General features: G+C 39.1%; 1 protein-coding gene and 3 long non-coding RNA genes across 7 annotated transcripts; 2 read left to right on the forward strand and 2 right to left on the reverse strand.

The window, feature by feature from the left end:
• The first annotated feature begins 408 nt into the window (after positions 1-408).
• spast (spastin) lies at positions 409-4,725 on the forward strand. Its single transcript, XM_077612848.1, has 17 exons — positions 409-503; positions 586-781; positions 880-963; positions 1,037-1,120; positions 1,502-1,668; positions 1,748-1,860; positions 1,942-2,035; positions 2,593-2,667; positions 2,756-2,827; positions 2,924-2,999; positions 3,098-3,189; positions 3,251-3,330; positions 3,405-3,447; positions 3,522-3,601; positions 3,685-3,755; positions 3,833-3,873; positions 4,097-4,725. Exons 2-17 carry the CDS (start codon positions 664-666, stop codon positions 4,220-4,222), a joined length of 1,416 nt encoding a protein of 471 aa, XP_077468974.1. The 5' UTR covers positions 409-503; positions 586-663; the 3' UTR covers positions 4,223-4,725.
• A 754-nt stretch (positions 4,726-5,479) lies between these two features.
• LOC144085114 (uncharacterized) lies at positions 5,480-7,646 on the forward strand. The gene is made up of 4 exons (XR_013304018.1): positions 5,480-5,607; positions 6,177-6,263; positions 7,075-7,166; positions 7,411-7,646. It is a non-coding gene; the product is annotated as an uncharacterized LOC144085114 (long non-coding RNA).
• Positions 7,647-7,822: 176 nt separating this feature from the next.
• Positions 7,823-9,540, reverse strand: LOC144085115 (uncharacterized). Of its 4 annotated transcripts, none has more exons than XR_013304021.1 (5): positions 9,276-9,540; positions 9,007-9,084; positions 8,388-8,452; positions 8,035-8,173; positions 7,823-7,944 (listed from the first exon to the last, which is right to left on the reverse strand). It is a non-coding gene; the product is annotated as an uncharacterized LOC144085115 (long non-coding RNA). The 4 variants fall into 4 exon arrangements; XR_013304019.1 differs by having other exon boundaries at positions 8,039-8,173; positions 9,276-9,513; XR_013304020.1 differs by having other exon boundaries at positions 8,093-8,173; positions 9,276-9,510.
• Positions 9,541-10,195: 655 nt separating this feature from the next.
• LOC144084318 (uncharacterized) lies at positions 10,196-14,799 on the reverse strand. Its single transcript, XR_013303771.1, has 4 exons — positions 14,318-14,799; positions 12,786-12,874; positions 11,037-11,160; positions 10,196-10,306 (listed from the first exon to the last, which is right to left on the reverse strand). It is a non-coding gene; the product is annotated as an uncharacterized LOC144084318 (long non-coding RNA).
• Between the last annotated feature and the right edge of the window lie 5,510 nt (positions 14,800-20,309).

Here is a 20,309-nt window from a genome sequence, read left to right on the forward strand (position 1 = left end):
ATAGCTAGAGGCCATTTTTGATCCTAACCATTCTATGGTTGGGATTAGGTACACTCTGAACTGGTTACTCAGCCATTCACGGATGATTAAAATTAATGTAAAAGTAATATTATAATTATAATCGAGATCTATGATTATGTGTACATCACATTTTGGATCACGTAGGTCACACTTGCATTCTAAATGCCTAATGACCTTTAGACCTGCCCTGTAGATGCCAGGTCTTTATGAAGTTTTTTATTATTTTTTTTTAATTACCCAAAATAATCCCTTGCTTTAGAATCACACAGGCGACAGGGTGATTTGTTTATATTGAACATATAAAGAAAATTGGTTTTGTTTTGGAGGGAAACTTTGCTTTTATTTTGACAGTCAAGACGGAAAATGCTCTCAATTTGTTTTCCTTCTGCAGCAAGAGGGCGGGGCTTGACCGTGAATGCGGAAGCAAGGCATACTTTTTGGAACTGTGGCAAATATAGCCCACCGACAAGAATATTATTATGGTATTCCTTTTCAGGTGACTTATACTATTATGCATATATTGATCCTATCCTATTTTGAAACATGCACGTCTCCTCGATCCAGATTTGTATAATGTTTGAGTCCAGCTGTATTGTATAGTCCCACATAATATGCTTAAATCCGAACTGTAACACGAGAGTGATGTCGGTGAAAACGAACGCGAGTAAAGGCAAAGACAGCGACGAAATGGTGAAGAACTACCATAAGCAAGCGTTCGAGTACATCTCCAAAGCGCTGAGGATCGACGAAGACGATACAGGTGTGCGTGTGTGTTTGTGTGTTGTACATAGGTTGGTTATACGACCTTTCTTGGTGCGGTCCTGTTACATCTTTGTAAGAACTCAAGTCTTTTGGCAGGAGAAAAGGACGAGGCTCTGCGATGGTACAAAAGGGGGATTGTTGAGCTCGAAAGCGGGATTGCTGTGACGATCACAGGACAGGGTAAGACCCAAACAAACAGGACAGTAATCATTGCTTTGGTTTTTTTTTTGCTAATTCGGCTGTCTGTCACCAGGAGAGCAGTATGAGCGATCGAAGAGACTCCAGGATAAAATGATCACCAACCTCACCATGGCTAAAGACAGACTTGCCATTTTGGGTAGGAGACAAAGATCCTGCCTGAAACAGAACCTAACTAATACATGGCTTGATGGTTCTTTTCTGTTTCACACTGTACTATGTCAGGGGTGTCAAACTCAATTTTGTTAAGGGCTACATAGTAGTCACAGATAGATGATTGCCAACCTATATGTGTGACCGCCTCATATTACATACACGAGAAACGGCTTCAAATTATCTTTTAAAGGATCTTTAAAAGTTCAATTTTGCTTAGAGAAAGCCTGTGTTGGGCAATTAAGCATAAAAAATGACGTAACTCCACATGATTGGCTTTCACAACTATCTGGTGCATGAGTTTGGCGCTCTTTTTCTATTTATTTGACCAAATTGTTGTTTACAAGTCCCGTTTCTGTTTGTACAGAGGCCACGTTGGCTTCAAAAGCCCGGCTTCAAGCCGAGAATGCTTCAAATGATGCTAAAAAACAAACAAAACCCATTCCTAAAAGTCTGCCCGCAGTCCGAGGAGTAGGCAAAAAACCCAGACCCTCCACAGCGGGAAAAGCACCTTGTCGAACCTCTGATTTCAAGGTAAATACCATTCATATGCGTTTGTCCACTGCAAATCCTTTTATGATGGAGTGCAATGTGTTTTTGTTGTGGTTCTAAGGTTACTCCCCAAGTGGGTAGACCTTCGAAACAACCCCAGAAGAGGGAATTGAAAAATTTTAAAAACGTGGACAGCAAATTGGCAAATACGATTCTGAATGAAATTGTAGACAAGTAAGTTTTTTTTAAAAAAGCGCCGCACTTTTCGTGAGAAACATTTGGGCGTATTTACATAATTCTATGTGTTCATTTCAGCGGTGTGTCTGTAACATTTCATGATATCGCGGGGCAAGACCTGGCAAAACAAGCACTTCAGGAAATTGTCATCCTTCCTGCCTTAAGACCAGAGGTGAATGTCTATCACTTGCTTTAATATATAACCCTTTACAGTAGACACATTCAGCTCATAATTCTGAGTTTTAATTAATTAGACCTCTATGGTGGTCCAAAAATAAATGGAGAAAATACATTTTTAAAAGGTTATTGGGCTAGTTAATATGAAAATGAAATAAATGTTTATATGTCTAATTATAATATATATCACATTTTGGGTCACTTAGGCCAGTGGTCCCCAACCACTGGTCCGTGGACCAGTACCGGTCCATGAGCTACCTAGTGCTGGTCCGTCGAAGTACAAAATATTACAGTTTTCAATCTCGTCCTCCTACTTGAAATGAGAAAAGCTGTTATAATAATACTACTACTAATATTATGCTTGGGCCTTTTTTTCCGTCGTGGGTGTCGTTCGACTCCACCCCCACACAATTTTGTCTTAAGATGGCAACGCTTGTATAACAAATGTTAATTTTCTGGCCTACATGACCAGGAATTAGTTGTTTTTTAATGAACAAAGATAGTCACTTACCCTATAAAGAGTCAATGATTGGTCTATTTTTCCTTAAGTAGCTTTTCACTGGTTTGAGAGCTCCAGCTCGAGGTTTGCTCTTATTTGGCCCACCTGGGAATGGGAAAACCATGCTGGTGAGTCAAGTCTTCATCTCCATATAAATTCCATGTTTAAAGAAGAATGTGTGATGACTTCATCCAAATATTTGCTTCATCTCACCAGGCCAAAGCAGTTGCAGCAGAGTCGAACAGCACATTTTTCAACATGAGCGCAGCCAGTTTGACATCAAAATTTGTAAACACGATTCCTTTCCTCATGTGATCAATATAGTTTATGCATATTTAATGCGGTCTATATGTACCCCGTTTTACTCACTGTTCCACCAAATAGGTGGGAGAGAGCGAGAAGCTGGTCCGAGCATTGTTTGCAGCTGCCAGGGAATTACAGCCTTCTGTCATCTTTATAGGTTTGTGTTGTGCATGCAAGATGGCACCATACACACAAATTGTACTCTCTTCTATTTACATTTTAACAGGCAGATTCTGTTTTTGTGTTCACATTTAGATGAAGTCGACAGCTTGCTTTGTGAAAGACAGGAGGGAGAACAGGAGTTCTCACGTCGGTTAAAAACAGAGTTCCTCATTGAATTTGACGGGGTAAGAAGAATACAGTGTAATTTTACGGTATTGGTTGAAAATGTTAATTTTTTTCCCCCAGGTACAGTCTGGTGGAGATGATAGAGTGCTTGTCATGGGAGCCACAAACAGACCTCAGGAGCTGGATGAAGCCGTTTTAAGGTAGCGTTACCATGTCTATTACTGCTAATTTTGGTTTGGAGACGTAAACAAAGTGTTGTCTGATATTTCTGCAGGCGGTTTGCAAAAAGAGTCTACGTGTCATTGCCCGACGAGAAGGTATTTGCCGTTTTTATCGGAATCCTATTTTTTTGCAACAGCCTTTTAAATATTATATTCCAAACTCTTTGCAGACAAGGGCCACACTACTGGAACACCTTTTAGCAAAGCAAGGGAGTCCGCTGGGGAAAAATGAATTGAGCCATCTGGCAAAGTGAGTTTTTTTTATCATCAGCGCATCTACGCTCGCATCTGTACTCTTTGTTAAACTTTCCCCTCGTGCTCTTCTCCCGATAGAGTAACTGCAGGATATTCTGGAAGCGATTTGACATCTTTAGCCAAAGATGCTGCACTTGGGCCTATCAGAGGTAAGGTCCCTTTAACTAATGAATACCTTCATGAGTTCATTGACGTTGCTTAATGTCAAATGTTTTTTCCGACTCAGAATTAGGACCAGATCAAGTTCGGCACATGTCTGCTAGTCAGGTGGGTTCACTATTTCTGATGTTACTTTTGCTTGTTAATTTGCAAGTCAACCTTCTTGGAACATGAATGTCAAACTCGACTTTGTGACGGGCAGCATCGTAGTTGTGCTTTCCATCACCGGGCAGCCATGATTGGTCGACAACTATTTAAATAGGCCGGATCTGCCCACCCAGGAATGCTAGTTTGGCACCTCTATTGTCTAAAATATCTCATTCATTCACAGATGCGAAACATCAAGATGAAAGATTTTGAAGATTCCTTGAAGCGCATCAAGCCCAGTGTCAGCCCAGCAACTCTCAATGTGTACAACCAATGGAACAACGACTTTGGTGACACAACTGCATTTTGAATTTAGTACATTTATTTAATCCCAACTGCCCCCAAGAAAAAATCTTGTAAAGTCACAACACAATACTAACAACGCAGATCTTTTGGCAAACCTTTGCTGTATTAAATGATGTGAAGCACTCTTTTCCTATTTTACTGGGAACATTTGTTGATGCAAACTTATAGAATTTTCAATATTTGATGACTTCACTCCTGTATAGTGTTTTTTTTCCAGGCTTTACCTCAAAATATATTTTCCTTACCAGCAGAGAGCAGCACACTGGCGTAATTCTTTGAGTAGTTAGTGTTTAAAAATACGCCTAAAAAAGCAATGTAACAGATTTTGGGTAAAATATTTTTTTTTAATAATCATTTTTAGACTGAATGTAGTTCACGTCTTGCTTTGTCTGATATTTTCTTTTGACTAACACTTAAAAAAACATTTTGGTTGGCCAGATGTGTCTCCATTCATGGATCAAGAACATTATAGCTTTAAAATTTCAATAAATGCATTTGTAAGTCTGACCTTTAGTGTAGTGGGTGCTGTAGATACATGTAGAACTGTCTCTGTGACAGGTATGTAGTTATTTAAGCAGCTATGAGTCATAGCGCTTGGGTCCGAATACATTCACGGTCGCGTCACGACAACGCGGCGCGACCATAACACTTGTACGTGCACCCTATGTGAGTAAATATGTGCCGCGTTGCATTTGTACGGTTTTCTATTGCTTAATACGGGGAATTCCAATCATTAATACGGGGAGGAATTGGCCCAGGTTGACAGGTATGTATATAGTAAGGCTTTTTTTCTTTAAAAAACGACATAGTATAGTAAGGCTTTTTTTCTTAAAAAACGACATAGTATAGTAAGGCTTTTTTTCCTAAAAAACGACATAGTATAGTAAGGCTTTTTTCCTAAAAAACGACATAGTATAGTAAGGTTTTTTTTCCTAAAAAACGACATAGTGTGTATAGTAAGGCTTTTTTTCTTTAAAAAAAAACGACATAGTATAGTAAGGCTTTTTTTCTTAAAATACGACATAGTATATAATAAGGCTTTTTAATTTGTAAAAAATGACCATGTATAGTAAGGATTTTTTCTTTAAAAAATGACCATGTATAGTAAGGCTTTTTATTTTTTTTAAATGACCATGCAAAGTACTAAGGGTTTTTATATTAAAAAAAAAAAACGAACACACTCTTTTACAGCATCAAGACTACAAAAATGGCGACTATAGTACGTCATCTTCCAAACATGGTCATTGAGTCGGGAGAACAAATCACCTCCTATGGGCGTGGTTACGCCCATTGGTAACGCAGGTGCTTAAATTATGCACCTGCGCAGCATCGCGCCCTTTGGCTCAGGCATTTCCATGCCGTCGGTCGAACGACTAGCACCCAAACGAGGTAAGCCCTAGACTAGAGCAATTTACTGGCCTATGTGCATTTTTAACACCCTACCGGGAGATTTTTTTAGGAATCAATTGAGCCAAAACGCCAACAAATCTGTTAGTTTATTGCCAGGTTGAACACACCGTCGACATTTGAAGTATGGGCTCCTTGGCATGTCACTAGCTAGCTTAGCATTAGCCTCACGACATTTGACTTCAAAAGTATTTTGTCCGTATTCTCTCCATTATTGAGTCGTGGGGGAAGACTTCATTTTATCAAACAAAGCCGAGATATCAACGGTCAGTTTGCCAGGTGAGGGGGGGTTGAATGTAATGATAGTTTTCACTGCGATTGCTAAACGCCCTTTTCCAATTTGTAATTCTGTTTTAAAACAAAAATCATTTATACAAAAATTGTCAAGCCGACTTTATCCTAGCTTTTAACATCAGTCTGTATATTGAATCGCTTTGTCTGGAAAGGGGAAATTAGCACCGAGCATTCACTAACTTATTTTCATTCTTTATCTTGATCATTTACTTGAAGATTTCTCTTTCCTGTAATAATTGTTTGCACTTCCCAAATAGCTTGGTTCAATCAAGATGCAGCTATTCCCGTGTGTCCAGAACCATGCACACCCTTGAGGGGAGAGGAGACTGGGCCAAGGTATCAAGGTAATACTAATGACCAAAAAAACCCACCTAAACACATCTGTTGAATCTCCAGTCTCTGTACAGTGGGACCTTGTCATACGACCGCTCGTCATACAAAATGCTCGTCTTACGGGTCATTTCCTGTTCTTTCTTAGGAAAGGTCCCGCCATCGTTCCTTAAAGACTATTTCTCGTTGGCAAGTGGTCGTGCGTTATCCTATTGTGAGGACATTAGTGTGCATCATTTTGGGAATATTTTGAAGGCAATACAACAGCAAACAGTCCATCGATAGCGAACGTGAGGGCGGAGGCGTGGCAAACCGCCAACATTTTATTACTATTAAACCACTAGTTATGTGTTACTTTGTTAATAGATGGCGAATTAGAAGAAAAAAAACATGTTTTCCAATCCAATATCCTGTTTTCCAATCCAATATCCTGTTTTTGGTGTTTTTTCAGAGGGCTGGAACAAATTAATTTGTTTTCCATTCATTTCAATGGAAAACGTCCGCTCGAGTTACGAGAGTCTCGTCATACGAGCTCATTTCCGGAACGGATAAACGTGGCTTTAAACCTCTGCAAAACACCACAGCATGATTATGTCATTGCTTATTTAACCATTTTGATCGGATCTCGAGGTACCACTGTATATGATAACTTTTGCTCTTTGTTTTTGCACGCACCAGGTGATCTTCCCAGGTTGCCCACTTGAAGATGATGCATGGTCTCTGAACTCTGCTCTGAGGTTAATATTTATTATTTAACCATTTCGCTCGTATCTCGAGGTACCACTGTATATGATAACTTTTGCTCTTTGTTTTTGCACGCACCAGGTCCATGGTGATGTCCAGACCCTGGAGGACCAGGTGATCTTCCCAGGTTGCCCACTTGAAGATGATGCATCGTCTCTGAACTCTGCTCTGAGGTTAATACCGTATTTTCACGCCTATTTGGCGCAGCGTTTCTTACGCCGCAGTGTCAGTAACGAGTGCTATTTCTGTATTTTAGACACAGCACGCACATGGATTAAGATTGAAATGCGATAGCGCTGGCTACCAGAAGCAGCTTATTTCCGGGTTATATTGTAATGTATCCAAGTCAAAACATTCCAATCTCACATTATTTTATTGACTAAAGTTGCAATTTACTAACCCCCTCTTATTTTATAGGTGATGTCCTGATCCCTAAGGTGAGGAGGATTTCTTTTTTTTTTTTCAATCAGAAATTTCAATAAAAGAGATTTGAGTGTCATTTGTCTTTGTTAAAACACTTGGAGAAAAAAGACCCCAGACCCTCAATGGTCTTTTTTTTCCTTTTTTTGGTGTTTATATTCTAAGTGTTTTATCATTTAAAAAAACTTATTTTTTTGCCTAAGTGCTGTTGAAATTTATCCAAGTCTTTTAATTGTTTAAAAAAATTGCTTACTTTTTTTCCCAAATGTATTTTTTTGAATAAAATGTCATGTTGCTTGTGTTCTATGAAGAAAAATACATGTGTGCAAATGTATTTCTTTGAATAAAAATTCCAAAATGTCATGATGCTTGCATTCCTTTGCTAGTTCTATGAAGAAAAATACACAAGTATATTTTAAAGGTTTTATTTTCCCACAAAATGGGGTAAATGAGAAGTTCACAAATCTTCCAGCATTTAAAGATGAGGTGGTGTTTCTATTGATGAATCCCTTCTTGGCACTGGATGGAATTCTGGGGAGAAAAAAAGAGGGTCAAAGCACAATAGACTAAGTCCAACATTAAAAAAATAGACTGGGGGCCAGTTAGGTCAAAAGGTTTTACCAACATGAGAAAGACCTATCTCTCTTTTCAGATGTAGTGGGAGATATGGAAAACATACTGGATAGGGGCCCTCAAGATGTTGGTGTCAAAGGCTGTGCCACGCTCCAAAGTCGCGTTGATTTGGTAAACTTGGGTGGACCTTGAAGAGAAGCAAAATAGAGTATTTTTAGTACACATGACATGAAAATAATAAATCAAATAACCTGAAAAACTGGTCTTGTAGATTTGGACGGCTTTAAACCTTTAGCGTTGATTTGGTAAACTTGGGTGGACCTTGAAGAGAAGCAAAATAGAGTATTTTTAGTACACGACATGAAAATAATAAATCAAATAATCTGAAAAACAGGTCTTACGTCATACACGACTTCTTTGGTCTTGTAGATTTGGACAGGTTCCACCATCTCCGTGGCTTTAAACTCTGCAAAACACCACAGCATTATTATGTCATTGCTTATTTAACCATTTTGATGCACAAATGACTCCCATTCAATAAAAAAAATAAAATACGTCTCACAAAGCTCTTAGACGGAGGAAAAATGGTTGTTTAAACGAGTCAAAAATGACCCCTGCGCTACGGTTGAATGAATGTCTCGCTTAGGTTTTGTCAAAACCACAATTAAAAATCAAAAGGTCCAAGCCCTGAAGTCTTCCTTTAGGAAAGGGAAGGGCAAAGGTATATACGTATTCTAGAAGTGTACTGTTTATTCCTCCACTTGATGGCACTAGTGTGTGTGTGAGTTACCCACAAAGGATCTTGCTATTAAAAATCAACGCCAACCCAGTTAAAGTGTCTTCATTCAAAATTGGAGTGTATCATGATGCTAAACAAGCTAAATTAGGAAAGCCGTGAACACTGGTCGCTGATATCTAAACATTACTGTGACAACAAAATGTCCCGAATACGGGAATAATAAAGTTATCCAATCCAATTACACGGGTAGAGGAATTAGAAGCTATTAAAAAAAGACTCACTTTGCCGACAAACTGCTCCTTTTTGGCCGTTATGGCCACATTCTTGATGTTTCCCAGCAGTCTGTCCTCGTTGAGGGACTGAAACACACAATGGAAGGGTTTCTTTTTAAACATTAAGAGCAATAGGTGACGCAATGTAGCCAACTTGCTAGCAAACATTTGTGTTTGCATCCACGTCGGGGCTACATCACGCCAATGAAGCACGTTCCCGTCAAAAAGCACTCTTGAAATGAGAACTGGAGCTACGAAATCCCCAAAAGACAAAGTACCGAATGCGCTGCATTGTCCTGGAAGAAGTTTGTCGGGTCTTTCTTCGGGAAATCGTCAATTCTGAGCAGCTCAGCAGTCCAACGCGCCCAGCCTCCGGCTCATCCGCCATTTTGAAAAATGGCGGCGGGTCTTTTGAACTCTGACCACAGCCACGCCTATTACACATAGACACAAAAAAAAGAGATCGTTTTCATCATAGAGTGCATTAGTCAGGGGGCTGGGGCTGCAAATACTTTTAGGTTGGGCATTAATACTTCAAAACAAATACATTGTTTTCATAATAACGTACTGTAAATACTTTTTGCTTGTGCTTTAATACTTTAAGATACAATATTGCACATTATGAACATTGCGGTGACATGCACTTCAGTGTTTGTTTTTGACTTCTAAGGTTACATACTTGGATATGCTTTTTCAATTGGGATTCATTTGGCTAAATCCCAACTGCCCCCAAGAAAAATCTTGTAAAGTCTCAACACAATACTAACAACGCAGATCATTTGGCAAACCTTTGCTGTATTAAATGATGTGAAGCACTCTTTTCCTATTTTACTGGGAACATTTGTTGATGCAAACTTATAGAATTTTCAATATTTGATGACTTCACTCCTGTATAGTGTTTTTTTTCCAGCCTTTACCTCAAAATATATTTTCCTTACCAGCAGAGGGCAGCACACTGGCGTAATTCTTTGAGTAGTTAGTGTTTAAAAATACGCCTAAAAAGCAATGTAACAGATTTTGGGTAAAATATTTTTTTTTATAATCATTTTTGGACTGAATGTAGTTCACGTCTTGCTTTGTCTGATATTTTCTTCTGACTAACACTTAAAAAAACATTTTGGTTGGCCAGATGTGTCTCCATTCGTGGATCAAGAACATTATAGCTTTAAAATTTCAATAAATGCATTTGTAAGTCTGACCTTTAGTGTAGTGGGTGCTGTAGATACATGTAGAACTGTCTCTGTGGTCTTGCTGCATTTGGATTCAAACTCATTTATAAGCAGCTGCAGAAGACTGGAATGCTGTGAAACTGAAAATAAACATATTCCTCATCATTACTGCACATCACATTTATGAATTATGGTGAAGACTCGGGCGCCACGTGTATTCACACACACAGTATTATTTTGAAGTTCTGCACCTCTGGGCAAAATGCTAACAACCAGTTTGGAGATGAAGGCGATTACTTGCTCGTTAACTGCTGCGGCATCACTTACTGAGATGTACTAAATGTGTGTGGTCGTAGATCTTTATTTCAGTGCTACTTTTCCTCTTAAAACTTGGACAAATGTGATGTAATTCCCACTGGTTAACCCGTGGTTTATGTGGCCCAGCAGCTGCATCGCCTTGCAGATATTTTGCGAATTGCAAAATAGAGCGGCCACAAATTATTAGTTGGATCGATGAAAGTACCAGTTTATTGTTATACTTTGATCACAAATGCAAATGTTTGCAAATATTTATTGATTCATTAAAAGAATCAACAGCTTTCATAAGCTTAAAAAACAGACTGCCGCAAATAGTTTGTTTTGAATTTTTGTTTTTATAAACAGAATTTATTATTAAAATGAAAATATGTTTTTTTTTCTCCCTTCAGTCAATGTAGTACATAAGCATTTGGGTATTTTTTAGCTCTACAATGTCTCTAAACAATAAAACAAGTATTAAAATAATCATCTATTAATTTGGTAGTCGTCTAATCTTGGCAGGTTTACTGCAAATTGTAAGATTATCAAAATAGTATGTGCACTCTTTCTCACCTTATAATGTTTATTTTTAAAAAAAAAATCTTGGCTGAAGAGCTCCTTTCATGATGCCTGACATGAATTGAGCAGAGGCTTTAGTCATCACCTTTTTTCCTACTTTCGGTCCAGCGAGAGCATTCTGCAAAGCAAACACATGCCCTTTATTCAACACAGACAAGATGAATGAGCTGATGATGTTTTCCGCCACATTTCTGTAAACAACAGACAAGGTCTGCAGGTGGAGCTGGAGCGTGTGGCCCTAAACATTCCCGTGGAGAACTGATGAACAAATCATCTTGTATTCAAGCAATCTGTTCCAATTGACAGATTCAGGGAAGATTGAATATATTCATTTCCACACATCTTAAAATAGGCCTTCATTTGTCACAAAAAAAGCTATATTGACTTGGAATTTGCATCCTTTTCAGTTGTCCAATCTTTTTTCTATAGTAATTTATCAAAGATGTCCTGACCAACCATCTTAATTATGGAATTAATTGCAATTTGTTATTTAAATTGCATTTTTGTGTGCAAAAAAACAGAAAGATGACAATCTTCTGAATGAAATGTTTTTTAATTTACTAATAATCTTAATAACTAATACTCATACCATTGACAATTATTACTAATTATTATTTCAATACTGCACAACACATTCCCTCCGGTGGTCAAATTATAGCTCGAAACAACCAACTAGAGTGACAAGCAACCCCGTTCCCCCTATAACACACTCCAATTTCATGTTAGATGTCTTGTAAAGATGTTATAGGTACACACACAGTGTGCCAGATTCAAAATTTTGGATCATGGTTTCTTTTAGGCGTCTCTACATTTCTATCTATAGATTCCATGTCAGAAGCCTCGACCTCCATCGTGGCTCATTGATGTTTCGACCACAACACCCACTTGAAGGAAAACAGAATAGGTGATCATTTGATACCACCAAATGAAAGAGCCCACCCTGTAGGCAGTAGAATAATAGTCAACAGTAAGAATCCCTGACGGCTTGAACAAACAGTCTGGCAGTGTTTCCTCAAGTGGCTCCTTAGGAACAATGTGAGGGTAAGAGGGTGTTGTTAAAATGTGTGCACGTGCTTTACTTTAACACCTCAAGAGCTGTAGGGATTACTTTCTGTGGAGGGATTAATTACACTGGAAAATGATGCCCTATGAATTCACAAAAAATCTTGGTCAAACAATCATCGCTCAGCAAAAAAGTTGGAGGAGAATTTTGTGTGAATTCAGATCACTGGGAAAGACTACACAAGGGTATTTGGCATTTTCTTTAGCTTGTATGTGATGAATGCGTGACCGGACGATTGGTCGCCGGACGTTTGGTCGCCCGGGTGAATATAATTTTGAGAGCTGGTTTCAACAGTAGATATTTAGATATTAAACTCTCTCTCTCATAAATATAATTTCGAGAGGTGGTTTCAACAGTAAACTCTCTGTCATGTTGTCAAACGTCCGGGCGACCAAACGTCCGGGCGACCAAACATCCGGCGACCAAACGTCCGGGCGACCAAACGTCCGGCGACCAAATGTCCGGCGACCAAACGTCCGAGTACCTGATGAATGATACATTCATTTGAACAGTCTACTCAGGTTAAGCGTGAGCTCCTTTAAAATGAAGCAGTAATTGGCTCTTTTTTTATATAACTGAAATGACTGTTACATGCACACCATCTCAACATATTTGTGAAAATCTGCAGTTCAAAGTAAGACGTTGCGGTTTGTATTTGTTGTCATTTTATGTCTACTAACCCGCAGAGACAAGCTCAGCGTGTTTCCTTTTCCTTGTTGCCAAGCCAAGCCAGCTCACAGCGTCGATATTGACGTTTTCATCCGAATGTCTGCATGAAAACAAATAAAACAAATGTCATACAATCTTGAACTCTGTCTTTAATTAATACAATTATCATCAAAAATTAATTTAAATAGCCCTACAGTCATTATTAATACAGAAGAGCTTTGCCCTTTTAAATGTAAAGTCTATTGTAAACAAAATAAGATGAAAATGACACTACATTTATTGTGGAGATATTTATTCAAAAATGTTTTCATTTGGAAATTTGATCTATTTTATGTGGAGGAAACATTTTTTCATTATTTTATTTGTCTAAAGTTTGACTACTCCCTCAAGGAAAGATTTATATAGTACAGCAAGATGTTTATTGGGGTCCACTAGAGATCTTGATTGGGACTTTAGCCACATTCTTTTAGAAAGAATGTGTAATTTATCTTCATTCCTTGGAGTAAAGCGAGCTAAATATACGTATTTTCTCTCCAATCGGAACCACAAAGCTGCAAAATGTGGTGGACATGGGAATCGAACTCACTGCCGTGCCCACACATGCCTCGCAAAGCCGTAATCTTGGTCACGTCTGAGAGGTTATGTGGAGCCAAGTTTTTGCGAGCATTGACCATTTGAAGTGAAAACATGGACTATTTCCTCCGAGAAAATCTTGTTTATATGCGTGCAGTGCTCTTCTTTCCTTATATCGCTTAGAATTGGTCAAAGGTGGACGTGTTAGGGCGAAACCTTGACGCTAAGGGGGCACTGTCATGTTATGCTGCAGGCAACCTCGCCATGCATTCCTTCAACTCGTGCAGCCAAGACTTTCCATGAAAAATGAAAGCGCTGCAAGGCCTGAGCGGTTTTCTTAAAATGTTAAATGTTTGTTCCATAATTCAATTTACTTCCCCTTTTTATTACCTTGTTTAAGTCCTCCTCATCCCACCCAAATTGCCCTTTATTATTTAGTAATGGCAGTATCATTTGCAAGGGTAACACTAGATTTTTTAATGTTAATGATATACTTGACCTTAAAACTAAGGAACCCGCGCAATTGCAAAAACATGAGTTGGCAATACTCATAACAAGTAAGGAATTTAACTACTTAATACTTAAAATCTGTTATTAGCATGACTAATGGAGAATTGTATTGATTTTTTTTTACTCAGTACAAACATTTATGATATCATGTTGACTCAAAATACTATGCCATTATTTTTTTCCCTACCAAGCTCTCTTTTAAGTTGCATGTTAAAAAAAAAATATTCCTTTTGATTCACTGTTATTCCTTTTTGTAACATGTTTATGTTAACTGTCTGTCTTTTTGATGATTTAGTGGTGTATATATTAAAAAAGAAAAAAATCACATTCCAATGGGAACAGAAAAAAACATGAAATGTAATGAGCGACAAGTAAGCGCAATCATATTACTGAAAATTAAAGACAGTCAGGTAATTATACCATAGTAAGTCAGTGTGTTGGAGCCAATGATGAACTTTACCTGCACTTAGTGAACTCTTGAAGTGAAGGGGACGCCCCTCTTTATGCTTTTACGCCTCACAGATCACTGGGAGGTGTTGACACGCACTCATCTGAGCAAACATAGCACAAGAGTCATTAAGATTTTACACCTCCAGGATACATAACCACGTGGAATCTGAGGCTTTTTTCACCATTTTGCTATATACAATATTTTATGGGAGTTTGATCACAGCTATTTGATTTGTACAGTATGCTGTTCATATATACGAGATAGCGAATATCTGTTTTGGCAAGTTTTTAAGAGTGTAAAGCAAACCTCACATTCCTGCCTTGGCATTAGGGTTAGGCCTAAAAGGACTGAGGCAATTTTGCAGATCTGAACATGTTGGCATTCTATGCTAGAAGTTGTATCAAAACGACATATGAAAGGATGGAAAAGATACTTACACCTTCCAAATGGAGCAGTTTAGTTGGGCTGGGACTTTATAGTCAGTCGGAACTAAGTCATCTATAAAGTTTTTCAAGGTACTTGTATTTAGTTACTTCAAGGCTAAATTGCGTTAAGAAAATTGATTTGATCAAACAAACTGACGTGACATGCACAATTGACCATTAAAACTCTTGTTTGTGCTTACTATGTTCTTAAAATTTTAATTTAATGGCTGCCATGGATGAAGGAAGAAATCCAATTCATTTTGACTGCAAGTTGCTGGCAGCGAATGATTGCTGCCAACCCTCCCAGTCCATATGGATTGCATATCTAGCGCCTTTAACAGATTGAAAGATGACCACTCACAGCCGCGCCTTGTGATGTCTGAGTTATCAAAACTTAATTGTAAAACTCTTCTTTGTATTGTATTTAATTATGCATTTTTCTGTCATTTTCATGACCACATTTGTTATGCCATTACCTGTCTTGGTTAGGTCTCCTTTAATAAAAAGAGATTTTATTCTCAATGTGACTTCTTGTTTAAAGAAAATGAAATAAATAAGCAATTTAGCGACTTCATGAAAGGTCAAAACTGAGGCTTGAGTGGAATTCATGAAGTCAAAAATGGTCCTGAGGCCAAACAGGGGTCTTGAAGGGGGCACACACACGTCAAGGTCTAAAGGACAAAAAAGTGTTGTCTCTTTAAATATACGAGGGCATGTCTCATAGGTCAACACTTGCAATCGGGGTGTCATCTTGGTGCGTAGCCCTCGAAGCAGCCACCACACATGGGTCAGCTCAGTGACCCTGATGCGATGTCAGGACAACTGAGGTGTTATTGATTGGCGTGAGGGATTTGAAAATGGATTCGGAATTCCTGCATGGTGTAACTTTGAGTCTCATTGGAGGAGTCACGCTTGGTGAATCTTTTGCAGAGCAGCCTTGTGTCACAACACATTACTTTGGCACTGATCACAAGAACGCAGGGGTCACAAGGTGGGATCAGGCTCACGCAGCTGTAGAAGAGCGAGGACACTAATCTCCTCAATCCACAGACAGTCTGAGAAGAGGATCCATAAGACACTGTCACTTCATAAACCTTTCGTTATTAGCCGCTAGCAGGACGAAGATTTTCATATTGCAGAATCACAACTAAGCCAGATGAACGTTTTAGTCTTAGATTCCTATTTCCGCATGGAAATCTCTCTATATTTTTGTTAAATATCCTCTCGTGTAAAGAGCCATGTGCAAAGCTCTGGGGGAAAGGTAAGTTTTCCACCCTTAATGAGACCTCCTTAAATAAGTGATCTGCCCAAGTAAACACACTGGAAGTGAAATATTACAACTTGTCAAAAATAAATGTTTGTATGTGGTTTTGGGCCACAGAAGCATTCAAACCCACCTCTTGGGCTTCACACTAAGGTTATTAACAGGAAGCAAAAACGAATGAAATGGGGAAAAACATTTGAGATTGCGGAACTATTTAAAACCTATCATTAAAATTAAGCAAAAAAAATAGCAATCAAAACTCCATTGTGTTCACAAAACTAATGAAAACATTGAAATGAAAGAGACTAATCCTTAATTTCCAGATGTAAATGTATTGTCACAATGGCTAATGAAAAAAAAAGAATTAAACAATGTCAAATAACATATTTGGCAAAAATATAACATGCTTTCAGCAGTGTAGTCACATAGTACTCACATTATTTCCATTTGTAGCAGTGTCATTTCCTCCAATTTGTCTCCTGGAAAGCAAGAACAACATGTTTACGAAAATGTGAGGAGTGTACTCAGTCAAGTCAGAAATATGATTTGACATTAGACATCAATACATAATCTACATTTTTTTAAACTACTTTATTGGCGAATAGGAAGTAAAAAAAAATTCTATCCCACCTACAATTCAAACCCACTTATACTAGTGTTTACTGATTTCAAGTAATTGTAAGGGAAAGTAGCGTCCTCCAATTTTGCTGGAGAGTGAAAAACAATCACCTGGTTGTATTTGAGGCGATTCTGCCTGAACCGTGAGGCTCACTCATAGAAAATGTGCTTTCGAAGGAGCTAAGAGCACATATCAGGTTCGGTGCAATATCCTGATTGCATCAACTGCAAGGCATTTGAGGAGAAACCTCATCCACGTAAAACATGGCTGTAATGTGAACGTCAAAAATGTGATGACGGCGCCGGAGTCAAGATCAGACCTAAGTCCTCAGGGAGTCCGATTCTTTGAGAAGGTGGACGCGAGCCAGATTCAGGAAGCTGCGGTTTATACGTTTTTGTTATTGGACATTTGCCATCCTCACCTGTAAGTCAGCTGAACGCTCGCTCATTTAAATATGTACTCGTCAGTCGCTAATGCTAGTTGAAACTGTCTAACGCTACCGGCTATATGTATATATGCATAGAATGATTTTCACTGTATGATAATGTTAAAGGTTAACGGCACGCAACAATCTCTACTGGACGACTACTTCTGAAAATTCTGAGGCAGAGTTGGTCACAAAGCAATATTTAACAAACTCCACCATTGTAAGTCTGCTTCTGCTGTGGTCATTTTGTGTTTCTGTTGATTTCTTTTGCAAAGTGATTGGAATTTATAAATCGCCATTTAGTTTAAACACTTTCAGAAGTCAGAAGAAATCAAAAGGCTATACACAATCATGGGGAAAACCACTGAGTTGACAATTGTCCAGAGGAAAGTCATTGACACCCTTCAGTAGGTTATATGACACTCATTGCTAAAAGTGCTGGTTGTTAACAGATTGTATCCAACAGAACATTCAATTGACCAGGAAATGCCCTGGATGCTTCCTAATGGACTGACAAATAAACACTTTTTATTTCACCACAGTGGAGGTCAGCAGTTCATTGAGTGCCATTCTATTTTTGCACAGTGAAACACATTGGAGCGATACCTTAGCAATAATGTACCTAAGGACGGAGCCCATACTGACAGGCCGGCCACTGTGTAGTGACTCAGAACAAGCACTCTCTGTGTTGGAGCCGTCTCCTTTGGAGACAAGTATAAAAAAGCGTGTCGACTTTTCAAGGAGATTCTGTATTGCTCTCTCGGGCGAGTTTATGTCCTGGTGTGAAGAGAGACTTTGTTGCCCTTACAGGGTTTGCACCCATTTAAAACACCTCCATAATAGTATCTGTGTGTGATTTTCCATTTGGAAAACTGTGACTATTTATCATTGTACGGCGACAGAGTAAACGAGAGAGAAAGTAATCATCTTAACCTCAAGTCACAGTGACTGACTGTTGGCGGACACCTTTGGGAAACCAGGCCAAAACGTACCTGATCGTTATCATTAGCATGTCACGCCTTTTTGGATTTTAACAGTTTGGAATGACAAGCTAGACAGCATAGAGTTCTTTCATCACGCGCAGCACCTGCTGATTATGATTTTTAGGTTAGCGGCAGTGCACTCTCAATCGCAGATGTGGTCACTACATTACACGCTTCCACTGACACTCATTTCTGTTTTTATAGTCACCCAGCCGTACTTCAGTTTAGAACATTCAATCAGCCTACCAGCCATGTTTTTGACATGTGGGAGGAAACCAAAGAGAAAACCCACACAGGCCCAGAAACAACATGAAGACTCCAGAGCATGGAATTGAACCCTTAATCTCGGAACTGTGAGGCGAACGCACTAACCTCCCTTACACTGAGCTTCCCGACTGAACCATAATATCGTTTTTATGTGTATTCGATGGTTAACAGTTATTTTTGTAACAGCAATATTCTGGCAACCACAGCTGTCAGTTTTTAACCCCTATATGTAACAGTTTCTAAAGGAATCCCAAAGGGAATATAAATCCAACACATGAATATTTGGCAACCTGAGCAAGGTTCCAGAATGAAGTAATTCTCACATTATTTGAACTGGAAGGTTCATTTCTCAGAGGAATGAGACACACGGTGTTGCTGCACATTCAGCGATCAGTGCAGAGCTTGTTTGTCACGCTACGTCTGTTGGTTGACGGCATTGGCTGAGCGATGACTGGGTTCTAGTGTTTGTTGCTGGATGGGTGACAGCTTAGGTTAGAGGTTCACTTTCCCCTGAGCTCTCTCTTTCTCGTCCCGTTTGCTCAAAGAAAGGATTTGACGGGAAGAACTTCGGAAGCTTCCAGGCGTCTGGCAGCAGCGGCGGCCTTCCCGTCCACATCCTGAGGGCCAGCAGAGCGGCTCTCAGGAGGCCAGAAGAATGAAACAAGGTGCACACTGTGACTTAAACATAGCAAACGGTTGAGGACCCTCGGGTTACAGAAGGTATCACTATGAGAATGGAGCAGGAGGGGTGGTTTACGTTGAACAAAAGGAAATTAAATCATCCCAAATAACAAAACCCACCACCCACAGAACTGTTTTTCTTGTATTCATTGATTGTGACAGAGCTTGCATGTGGGCCATCGTCATTGTTGCTCATCGAATCAGTCGAACAATATGAGAACATTACAATAGTCTTTGATGTAAAGTTTTGGCAATATAAGGGTGACGCAAGGCATTACATAGGCACACCCTGTCAAGTGGAAGTGATTTCACCTCTCTTGAGGGAAACGGAGATGTCGTACAAGAAGACAAAAGACTTTTGCTCATGTCTTGGACGGGGCTGAAATTATTGCCAGACTACACAACACAGTGAGGGACCTTTGTTCAGCAGTTCTGTTACTGACTTCCTCTAGCCTCTGATGATGAAACATGACAAGATGTTTTCCCAGGGCCTCTCTTTAGAATTGATCTTGGAGCATAGCGGTGTCAGTGTAGCTGAGGGAACAGCTGCTTCTTTGCTTCAAGTAACTTGACGGGAAATTCACCGCCAACGTGGCCAGCTGCTGGACCGTGTCCTTGTGGGATGACTCCAAACAGAGGGAAGCCGCTTGAATGGCTTTGTCTTAAGGGTTTAATCACTGATATTTCTCCGCCCAGTTAATCCAAACAACCTGTAGGCTGCACGTTATGATGGTAAAGTTGGGTTTGGCAGCTACAGTATGTGGTGTTTGGTTTTCTGTCTTACTGCTGAAGGCAAGACTCACATAAACGCAGACCACAGAGTTTAAATATTAACTCATTGCTTTCCATTTTACAAACCAGTTGCTCAAAAGTCCAACTCTTTTGTTTCTTGACCTCACAATAACTTCTTACCAAAGTAAAGACACATCAACAATCTTTCTCTTGTTCCAGGGCCTTTGAAGTTATTTCAGATATTCGCTTATTGGCCGCCAATGACATCGAAAGACGTCAAAGACACTGAAACAAATTCATGTAATGAGAGTCTTGCCAGTTAAACTGAATTTGCTGTCTGTCGCTGTCAATGACTTAACTTCAATGTCTCAACAGTAAATTCTGGATAAAAGGACCCAATTAGTAGATTTCATTGAAATTGCAGATTTTGTTCATTTAACAAAAAACTATCTCCAAAACATTTTTGATTGACCAGATGATTATTTCCTGTTAGCAAGGACTTCTCCCTAAAATATCTGTTAGGTTTTGTTAACAAATAGATAGGATTAGATTTACAATGATTCCGACAGTGAGCAGCAAGGCATTAGCGGCCGTGTCTAAGCT

This window comes from Stigmatopora argus, chromosome 11 (genome assembly GCF_051989625.1).
Source record: "Stigmatopora argus isolate UIUO_Sarg chromosome 11, RoL_Sarg_1.0, whole genome shotgun sequence".
Lineage (NCBI taxonomy): Eukaryota > Metazoa > Chordata > Actinopteri > Syngnathiformes > Syngnathidae > Stigmatopora > Stigmatopora argus.